The 10,778-nt window shown below is 43.3% G+C and overlaps 1 protein-coding gene across 4 annotated transcripts; it reads right to left on the bottom strand.

Moving 5' to 3' along the window:
• Positions 1-3,592: 3,592 nt before the first annotated feature.
• Positions 3,593-10,359, bottom strand: bmi1b (bmi1 polycomb ring finger oncogene 1b). 4 transcript variants are annotated; one of them, XM_017725252.2, is made up of 10 exons: positions 9,906-10,357; positions 6,803-6,934; positions 5,990-6,086; positions 5,713-5,768; positions 5,357-5,407; positions 5,129-5,237; positions 4,938-4,980; positions 4,728-4,826; positions 4,492-4,572; positions 3,593-4,210 (listed from the first exon to the last, which is right to left on the bottom strand). In XM_017725252.2, exons 2-10 carry the CDS (start codon positions 6,918-6,920, stop codon positions 3,872-3,874), a joined length of 993 nt encoding a protein of 330 aa, XP_017580741.1. In that variant the 5' UTR covers positions 6,921-6,934; positions 9,906-10,357; the 3' UTR covers positions 3,593-3,871. The 4 variants fall into 4 exon arrangements, with proteins under 4 accessions (XP_017580741.1, XP_017580745.1, XP_017580744.1 ...); XM_017725256.2 differs by having other exon boundaries at positions 3,872-4,210; positions 5,363-5,407; positions 9,906-10,359; XM_017725255.2 differs by lacking the exon at positions 9,906-10,357 and adding an exon at positions 9,610-9,869 and having other exon boundaries at positions 3,872-4,210.
• Between the last annotated feature and the right edge of the window lie 419 nt (positions 10,360-10,778).

Here is a 10,778-nt window from a genome sequence, read left to right as displayed (position 1 = left end):
ATAGGCTGTATTATAAATTATTCTGCTTTGCTTCCAAACTGTGCTTGAGGTCATTCTTACCCCTCTCTCTCTCTCTCTCTCTCTCTCTCTCTCAGGGTTACTGCCCCTGTTTGTTATTGTTATTGCTGACATCCACACTTGCTCATATCTGTATATGTGCATTTAGCAAAAATGTAATTTGTCCATATGGCTATTAAAAGCACATTTTATTTTGATGGCAACAACTTCAGTTGATCTGAAGGAGTAATTAAATGTTTTATTGAAACATTTAATAATACCAGACTGTACGTAATAACTTAGAAACGAGAAATACACAAACATATTCTCTTAAACTTTCTTGAACCAGTTTCTTTGTCGATTTATAATGCCAGAACAATAACTATCAAAAATAGTATGCAAATTCCCATTTGCCCAGATGGGAAATCAAACCCCAGGCTTACTCATGAAAGGCAGTGGTACTGTCCACTTCACTGTGCCAGCCAGCGTCATTCTATTGTCCTGGCTAATATCTCACCAACAACTGTTTAGCAGTTGTTATTGTTGGATTGACATTGTACATATTTATTTATTTATTTATAGTGTATATAATGTAGTGAATGGAAAACTGCATTCTGTTCTGGTCAGCAGTCTCCAATTCACCCTTTTTTTTGTTTATGGAAAGTATGAAAATTACTATGAAAAGTATGAAAACCTCCAGGAGGAGTTGTGCAAATAGCCAGGCTGTGTAGCTAATGCTAATCTCACATAAATAGAGTAAGCAGATGCTGCTTTTATGAAATAATGAGAGGCACACATGTTTTAGGCGTTTAATTTTAAAGGGAAACTATATTCATTTATTCATATCCGCTGTGTTCTAATGAATCTAGTTGGTTTAGAACAGAGAAGTTCTGCTCTGCAGAGCTCTGAGTAAACAGTAGAGGGCGCACCGCCCTCTAAGGCCTACCGTGAACAGCTTCATGTTGATCGGTCTTTTCTGTCAAGTTTCAATTAATTTGTATTAATTGTGCTAAAAATATAACCGGTCTGTGAAATTAGGCTCTATCTATTAGGCTTTATCTGCGTCTTAAGACCTAATTGGGCTGCAGGTGTTCAGCCCAGATCTACAAACTGAGTCCATTCAGTCTGAATGCTGTGTGAAGCCTGTTTTTCACCAACCCACGTCTTTGATGAACATGCAGAGCTGATAGTAGATAAACATTAATTAAATCGAATGCTGAGCCTACAAGCCAGGCTGGGCCGGTTCTTTGGTCTGAGCCAGTTAAGCCCAGCGAGTCCTGGCCTGTCACGGATCTCAGGGCTGGTTTCCACTGTCATATGAAAATGTCAGACTGCCCTGGATTAATGACAGGCTTGCTAACCGCGCAGCGCAGCTCCTCGTTTTCGTTCATATGCGGCTCGCGTATTTACAGCGTTTCTGATTTACAGCCGGTGCTGCTCCCGGACTGTAACTGCTGATCACCTCTTACTTCCACACGTTTTAAACGCGTTAACTGGTAGCCGCTCTGGTTGGGCAGCCAGACTGACCCGGGGAACAGCAGCTGGTCGGTTACAGGACGTCAGGCTGGAGCCTCATCACTGTAGTTTAATTCAGGGATGGCGGTAGTTTATAAAACGACCGAATCCTATTCGTATTCGTTTTTTTTAAACGTGTTGTGCCTCAAAGTTTTAGACTCAGAAAAATATGTTTTTATTGTGCTTTTTTAATTAGACTAAATTAATTAATTCATTAACATCTTTAAGTATTTCAGTTCAGTTTTTGAGCCTCAGTTTTTTTCCCCTGTTTTATTTTATATGATTGGTAATAAAGGAGGACAGGAATTCGGCTTTTTGTGCCTCACAACCTTTTCCAGTCTGTTTAGCCTCTTTAGCTCATTTTAAACACCGAGCAACTTCACCAACAGCTTTAAGGCCTTTTGATTACAGTGCCGGTGACTGAGGCCTTTACTGATGACGACTTGACTAGATTCACCAGCCTGGCTTAATTACGCTGTTATAATGGTGTAATTAATTATTTGGCGTCGTAAAAGATCGTCTTCTAAGCCACGTTACTCATAACTACAAGCTTTAGCTCCACTATGCCTAATTTATTATTATTTCATTTAAATTCATCACTATGGGACGGAAAATATTGTCACTGGCGGGTAAAAGCTTGTCTGAACCGATTTATTTTTATAATTATCGTTCATTTACTCTTTTTCATTCGGCCTGCGGCGTTTTCATCTCTTCACCAAGAGCATTTATTAAATAAGCAAACAGACTAAACAGACCACTGAAGAGCTCAACTCCGGGATGAAGAGCTCACATACGGGTTACCGGCGGCGACCAGCCGCGTCCCAAACCGCGTAACCGCTGTACTCCTCATGCTGCACTGATGACTGGGCTTCTATTGGCGGTGCAGTATATTCGGCGCGCTGTTCAGCGAGGCAGGTTGCGATTTTGGACGCAGCCGATATTTTTTTGGCGTTTGAGCTGATTTGACTTTTCTGTCCTTAAACGACAAATATGGCGATTTATTTTCGTTTTTTAGGGCGGGGAGTGGTGGTCGCTTGCTGAATAATAAATTAATACGTCAGATATGAAATTAAGTGAAGTAGAAATAAAACAAATAAACCTTCCTAGTGACAAGAAAATGACATTTTCGGTTTGGTACGGAAGCCCTGAGAGATCTAAAAACAGCGCGAACGTGTCGCCTGCAGGGATTTATGATTTTGTCACAGCAAAAAAAGAAAAAAAAATCGAAGAAAATATATTAAATATAGTTTATACATACTGTTGATTAAATACGCTTCCAGTGGTTTGTCCTTATAGTACTATGGGCTACACATACATACATACCTCTCTCTCTCTCGACACACACACACACTGTATATTTGTTTTGTGTGCTAATAAACTACCGTAACTGGCTGAACAGACCGTGGTTTCATCATTCATTCAGGCCACCTGAAGGCAAACAGGACCCCATCCGTCACCCCCACAGAACTCCACTCAGCCGCTCACAGTTAGTAATAAAAATGTAAAACGTTTATTTAGATAAAGGTTTCATATTGTGCGACAAGAAATGATACACTGGCTTGAACAAACAGTTGTGATGAATATTACAAATAGATGTGGAGCGCAGATAACATTAATACTACAACTGAAGTATCAAAAAAAAAAAAACTTTCAAAGCCAAAAGTCCTGACGCACGAGGAGCAAATCAAAGCAGTAACCCTCCGTCCTCAGCTGCCGTCGGTAACGTCCACTCCACACGTGGGAAGCTACCACTGCGAGCTCATAATTCACAAAGGCCTTAAACACTGATCTCTTTATTCTGGAGCGAGTCCGAGGTCTGACGCAGAACTACGCATTCATTCAGAAGGACGTCAGAGCCGACACGAACTTAATAGCCCTTAACTTTCAATCGATTGAGTCGATGTGTGTAAGCAAATCGTTTCACTTGACTAAGATTTCAATGTCGTTTTCTAATCAAGGACCAGAAAAATCATGATTTCTACACATTTATGTTCTAAGCTAAATGAATGGTTTGGCGTTTATACAAATCACATGATGAGATCCCCGCACCCCCCCCACCCCTACCCACCCCCAACGCCCCCTTTCATGAGTTCTCCTTCATCCACAAAATATACTTCACAATTTTCCTTCAGCCAATGAAAGCTTAGTAATTAACACAAACATAACGAATAAAAATGCCATGTTTCAAAATTTGCACACGTTGTGACAAAACAAGTATATATATTTAAACATATATAATACAAAAAAAAAAACAAAAAAAAAAAAAAGATAAAAGATGGTGGTTCGAAAAGAAAGCATCTACAGAGCTGGCCCTTCTGAAGGGGGATCTGAAGGGTTTTGGTGTCCGTAAGTCCTTGGATCACCCCAGAGAGCTGGAGCCATTTAGGGAGCCTTTGCTGGGTTTGCTGCTGAAGGGTGCTTGGCCATTAGGGCTGGCTTTGGTGGAGACTCCGTTGACTGTGGAGATGTGGGGGAAGGTCGCGTGTGGGGTCTTGACCGGAGCGGCTGGGCTGGACGAGGAGGAGGATGTGGAGGGGGCAGGGGCTGGGACAGAAACGGAGGGACTGCTGGGCTTGTCGCTGCCGGAGTCGCTCTCCGTCTCAGGCTTTGTGCCTCCGGTGGCGCCGGCCCTCGGGCTGTTCAGCTTCATCTTCTTGCAGCCGGGACGAACTCTGTACTTCAGTGGCAGGGGCCCGTTCTGTAAAACGTCAGTGAGGATTACCATGTTAAACTTCTAAAATCTAGGGGCTACTTTAGTCCCTGACTCGCATAGTGACATAACTTTGGAATTAGTTTCATAGTTATTACCAAATAATAGTAAATAATAAATGAATATGCAAAGAGCATAAGGGGTTAGCATTAAAAGACAAATGTGTAAAATGAGAAACTCCACTGGTACTGTGCCATGTAAGACTTTTAGCCTGTAAAAGAAAATCAATGAAAACTGAGCGTAGTAAAAGAAGACAGTATTTCTCCTACCCTTCTCCAGGTGTAGATATAGGCAATATCCATTAACGTGTAGTAATCCTTCAGAGGCTCATCTTCATACATGACCTCAACCTGAAAGGAAAAATACACATCAGCTCTCACGAAACTGCTCAAACTTTATTTGTTCAAGTTAGTCATGTTCACAGCTCTTTCATAAATGAAAAAAAAAAACAATACTGTGACAAAAAGACAAAAAACAAGACAAATTCACAATTTTAGAAACTTACTTGAAAGGTACATGGGATATCCATTTTACTTCTGAGGAATTTTCTGAGATGCATCACTGTCATAGCAGCAGGGCACTGTAAATATCGTTTAACATTTGCCTGTGGGCGCGTAGGAGATGAATTAGATAATAACTCACAATACGTTAGATGGGAAATGTTTTCAATATTTTTAAAATACAAAGCTGAAAAGTTAAAGGGAGAATTAATTACCTCTTTTGTGGTTCCTTTGTCTTCTCCATTTCCACTTTCAAATCTGTACAATAAAATATAAATTATACTTTAGAAAGAACCTCTCAGATATTTCCCCCTACTTGATTTACACTATTAACAAAAGAACCACTAATGTCTATCCCACCACAGGAAACTGATCTCGCTAAAGTTGATAATATGTCTGAGCCCACCTGCTCTGATCAAAAAACTCAATGGAAAGACTGATGATCTCATCATCAGCAATAATTCTCTTCTCCTCGTCAGCCACCTCGCCTCGATCCTCATTCGATCCATTAGCAGCTGCAGCCCAAACAGAGAGAACATGATATGGCTGCTTAATTTTGCTATGACTGGCAGCACAATCGAGACAACACTGTGAATAAACAAAGGAATTTTATTATTTAAAAAAATTCTGTTACCGTCACCTGATGGATGCTCTGCATAAAAATCCCTTCTCCTTTTCATTTCATCTGTGTAACAAAAGACTGATCAGTTCACACATACTGGCAAACATCAGGAACTGAAGATGACAATGAGTATATGTGGTGTAGCAATCATATAATTAAATATATGAAAAACTGATTATTAATGCAGCCAAAGACTGCAGTAATTTTTGAATAAAACACTGGTGGTGAGTCTGAAACACAAAAATGCTTTTTTGCCTCAGGTGTGTCTCCGTTCTAGGCTCGATACATTTTTTTTATTCATTAGACTGAAGCATCGCATACGTTCCAGGAATTAAGCATTCTGGACCATGCAAAACCTGGCCACTTACTTTTGAATAGCCCAGGCACCAGCTTGTACACAATGTCTTGAAGAGTTTTATCTGACCTGGAAGGCACAGAAAATTGAATATAGACAGTTTTGCTGGGGGGGGGCTACAGTGGAAAGGTTTTTTTAGTTTTTAGCTCACTAACATTCAGGTTTCATTAAGGAGGAAAAAGGCAGAATAGAAAAACAAATACAGCTAACATATGTCTGCATATGCACAATGCACCACAATGCATGCAGAATTCTGAGTGAAAATAATGTAATCGGAAAAAAAAGGTTACCTGATATTCAGCAACGGCTTTGTTTTGTGAACTTGAACGTCACAGATTGGACAGTATTTGCTGGTCTCCAGGTACCGCACTATGCACATTTTACAGACTGTGAACAAAACCAGTGGCCAGTGGTATAAAATCAGTATGGAGAAGTCAAACTAGACTGTAAGCTTAAAACTGTTGAAACTGACTTTACTTAAAAACATCATGCAAACTTAATGCCTCTAAAAAAGTCAATAAGCCAAGTTACTTAATAGGTTCTATACATACAGTTTCAATAACTGTATGTTTCAGCTATAAGTTAACTCTAGTTAACTCGAACAGCCCAGCCATAGTTCAACTAAGCCTAAAGTACTCTACTCTTTTGAGTTCTGCTTATTCTGGAAAGACTCAGATTAACCTTCACGGCCCTCCTTAATTTTCCTCAAATTTCCCTGAACTCATTGCCTTAAACTCTGCCATGGTGAGAATAACAACACCACATAAAACGCACTCAAACATAACATTCAGCATATAAATGTGCTATACCATAGAAATGACGTCTACATACAAAGAGAGCAAGAGAAAAAAGTCTAAAAATAAGAGCAACAAAAACCAACAAAACCGCTAAGAACGCTGGGAGGACTTTTTAAGGCTAGTCTTCACTCTAAATAAAGTATCCAAATTATTCTTAAACCACTTAAATAACTAAGGCACTACACAAGAAACAGTCAGGGTAACTAGCTTTGCATTAGCAAGTTTGACAAAAGAGTAAACAAACAAACAAAAAAAAAATCCATGGAGACTTTCTGCATAGACCAATTAACGGATGGAGTTACTTACACGAATGCAGACACTCTACAATGGTGGTGGCGTCGATGAAGTATCCTCCGCACAGCACGCATATCAGGTGCGGGTTTAACTCCGTGATCTTGATCCTCGTCGTTCGATGCATCTTCATATGAACCTGAGAACCTGAGAGTGACACAACCAGGAATCAGCGAGTGCAAGAAGGCGGAATGGATTAATTTTATGAGCTCTGCTTTGACTGTTACCGTGGCGAGCACTGAATGCAGGTCTACAACATTAAGACGGTTTATTTCAACACAAAATCATCGCCCAAATGGCCGACGCGCTTATAACACAATACACCTGTGGACCTGCTTAAGAGAGAAACGCATACAGCAAGTTTTCCATCACAGACAAGAGCCACTTAAGCACGTTAAAACAATTTATGCGCTCGCATGGCTCTGAGTGTTCACGGCTCTATATATATAACTAAGGTGAAACCACCACATAAATAAACCTGTTTTTATCCTCTCACAGACATTAATACACAATGTGCTCTCGGACAAGCAGGCCTACAGGCGAAAAATAACGCTCTCTCTCCTTTTATTTTTCCCCCCTAGATATCCTCAACCACGACCTCAAAAAAGCAGGACTATTCCGTTTACAAAGCGTCACCAACTGCTCACCAACTTCGTTCAAAAACTGTTTCTCATGCAGTGATTCGAGATGATTTAGCCATACGATATTGCTGGCCATTTTACTGGAGTGAAATGTGGTCATATTCTGCGAAAGAGCTGAATCTGGCGGCGTTTTCACCCCAAAAAAACTGACAAAATGAAATATTTTTTTCCGAGCTAGCAGATGCTAACAGCTGAACCACCACAGCATGATTTCGCGCCATTCGTAGGTGAGGTGGCTCGCGCTAAAACACTAACGCTCGCTGTTGCTATGGCGACGGCGTAGATTCGGCAGTCGGTAACGGAGCTGCGCGGCCTGGTAGATTCACGGGTCCTGCCGTTTTATGACTTTTGTGTCCGTTTACGAGCGCACGGCGGGTTGAAAACACTGCCCGCTGCTCCGCTGGCTCCTACCGTGTGGCGTGCGGGCTTTGCCGCGGCTGCCATTTTGCCACACCGTCTCGTCTCACGGGCGAGTTTGTGCCGAGAACGGCGCGCCATTGTTGAGCTCATGTTTTGGTGCGAGTACGCAGCAACCGTTGGCGGACTACAGGTCTCCCTCTGCCCACAACCAGCACATAATATAATAATTTAAGGAAGAATTAAATACCGTCGCGGTGTGTCTGCTTCCCCTGCCCCCTTTTTCTGTACTCCCGAAGTACCTACTGAAGCAACGGAAGCCCGCGGGGCTCGTGTCGGTGGTCCCGCCGCCGTGTTTCAGCGGGACTGGGAGGAGGCAGCCTTAATGTCAGCAGATGCTACGAACCACGGCGGTAATAACACCGCACACAGGCTGACAGAGGCTTTAGGCATCTCCTGCATCTCTGAATACAGGGCTCACAAACTCAGCTCACAGGTTTAGGTTAAAGAAAAATAATAAGAAGAAGAAGCTGCAATTAATTTCACGTATAACCTGTTTATATAAAAGCAAAGTGCTAGCATTAGCCTACCAATACTATTTACTTTTAACCTTCTGCAGGTGCTCAGTGGTCCTCCACTGAGAGAAACGCTGTTATTCCATAAAGTGGAGTTTTGCTCGTTCGCTGTGTATGGTCAAAAAAAAAATCAAGAGTGGACTTTCAATCAAATCCAATCAAACATTTTCACACAAGGAGATATTTCCTGATCTCACATCTACTGACGTTGGTCAACAGTAATTTCTGAACTTTACCATCCCGCTTAACCAGCTGCTACTTTTCCTCATGAATACTGTCTCTGGCTTTAAACCCGCTGGTGTACATTTTCACTTTTCTTGCCTCCGTCATGCACTGCGGGGAAGAAGTCTTATCATGTGTACACAACACAGCTGTTGTGATGCCACTGGGAACCAGCCGAGGCAGAACAGGTGACCTAGCCTGTCAAGATCCCGTCATTCAGCACAAACGGAGAACCTGGCACGTTCCTCACAGCTGGACAGCCCCCGATGCAGTATGCTTCAACAACATGGACATATACTGAACACTCGTCGGATAAGCCCTGAAACTGCTTTTAATCTCAAGGTTTGCACTTCCAGTTCTGGGCCTACAACCAGCTTCTACACAGTGTAAATGACATTTCACCCGTGGCCTCATCTCTCACCTGGACCCCCACCCCCCCTCCACACACACACACACACACACACACACACAATGGACATATCAGGAGCGGGTCAGCATGGCTCGGCTTGTTAAGGACGACACCTGCCCTGCTCACCAGTACCAATTTGGGCCATTCACAATTTCACCGACTGGAAACACAGTTCAACCTGTGCGCATTTGAGAGAACTACTTCTTAAGCTAGCCAGCCTGCCCTTCAAGAGGGAAAGGGAATGCGGTTCGCCCGTCCATATAACCTGAACCAGTTTAAAACCCAGCCTCATTTCTTCTTCTTTTTAATCCGACAAGAAAGTAATGCAATACATCAGCAGCTGAACAACGATAACCCGACTTTCTAGCAGGCCACGCACTTCACAACAACAGGCTAGTGTGTTCGATCTGAACAGCCTGGATCACCACACAGCCAGAAGACCTCGAGAAGTTAAGTTAATAAAATTAAACACAGCGGACAAAACGTGGCCACGTCAATTTCCACCATACCTGCAGCACCTAGAGAACACGGCTATGTCAAAACGAGAAGTCAATTCGTTGATGGTTTACCAAGAACAAATGTGTGAAAGTGGACAAAAACGTTGACCGCCAGACCCACCTCGACTCTGCTTTCCTGACTTTCAAGACCAAATCCCACGCGAAAATCCCACCAGCGACGCCAAAGAGGGATCATTACACCACTTTGTACCTCAAGGTGTGCGAATGCGGGCACCACAGCGGCGTTTCCAGCACATAAGGGAGGAAATTTAAATAAATTCACGCACGTATGAGGGGACGCGGAACCGTGCGAGGAGGAGGAGGAGGAGGACAACATTGTCACGGTGCAGCAGGATAAACCCTACGTGTACGTCTCTCGAGCGTTCATTCGTGTACTCTGGCTCATAAACCACCTACCTGCTTTATCCCGCGACGGCTGCTGTCCAGCGGTTATTTTGTGGCAGACAATGAAAGTTGAGAGTCGATCAGCAGAAAATGAATGCTACCCAAGCGGCCATCTTGGAATGAAGTGCAGACGCTGTCAGTTGCAGTGGCTCCACCGCAGCAGCTCCATTGTAGCCTCGCTGCGCCGCTTCACACCAACACCGACCAGCCGAGCAGCCAACGCACCTCTCTGTTCTCTCCTCGATCCGCGGAGCCGCGGCTCTGGGCGAAGGAGCTTTAATTCGCGCGGTAAACGGCTGCGTTGGTTCGGCTCTCCGCTTTCTGGGCTCTCTTCGTTGGGCGGTTTGAAAGACGCCGTGTGTGTGTGTATGTATGTGTGTGTGTGTGTGTGTGTGTGTATATGCGAGCGTGTATGTGTGTGGCTCTGCTTGCTGGAGCTCTGGAAACTGACACCGTCCCCAAAATGGCTTTAGTCCGCCCGCCCCGCTCAGTCACGTGGTGTCTTTCCTCCTCTCGGGGAGTCTGGGAATGAGCGCTTGGCGGGGGGGGACAAGGGTCCTCAACACAGCCCCTAAGAAAAAGGGGGAAAAGACCCTAAAGCACGCAGTTAATGAATACTCGACAGGACTCGCGATGCCCTTACGGAAAGTTTTCGATCTGTTTGTTTTGCACAGTGGCTTCACTGCGCTGTGGATGCGAACAAACTATGGATATCATCAAATGTGCACACCACTTACTATATATTTCGCCAAAATGATATACATCATTATATATATAATTATATATACAATATGGCAAAACCTATGTTGTGTATGTGGATGCTGTGGCGCACGTCAAACGCCAATGTCTCTAGCGAAAACAACATGACAGGCTACCACCTCGAAG

This window comes from Pygocentrus nattereri, chromosome 19, assembly GCF_015220715.1.
Source record: "Pygocentrus nattereri isolate fPygNat1 chromosome 19, fPygNat1.pri, whole genome shotgun sequence".
Taxonomy (NCBI): domain Eukaryota; kingdom Metazoa; phylum Chordata; class Actinopteri; order Characiformes; family Serrasalmidae; genus Pygocentrus; species Pygocentrus nattereri.
Note: the sequence above shows the minus strand (reverse complement) of the source record. Positions and strands in the feature narration are given on the sequence as shown.

Coding starts and splice junctions, on each gene's coding strand:
- bmi1b (XM_017725252.2), bottom strand. CDS start 6,920: ATGAAGATGCATCGAACGACGAGGATCAAGATCACGGAGTTAAACCCG. Junction 5,769..5,989: donor AAGCCGTTGCTGAATATCAG/GTAACCTTTTTT, acceptor TGTGCCTTCCAG/GTCAGATAAAACTCTTCAAG. Junction 4,573..4,727: donor ATATCCCATGTACCTTTCAA/GTAAGTTTCTAA, acceptor TTTTCCTTTCAG/GTTGAGGTCATGTATGAAGA.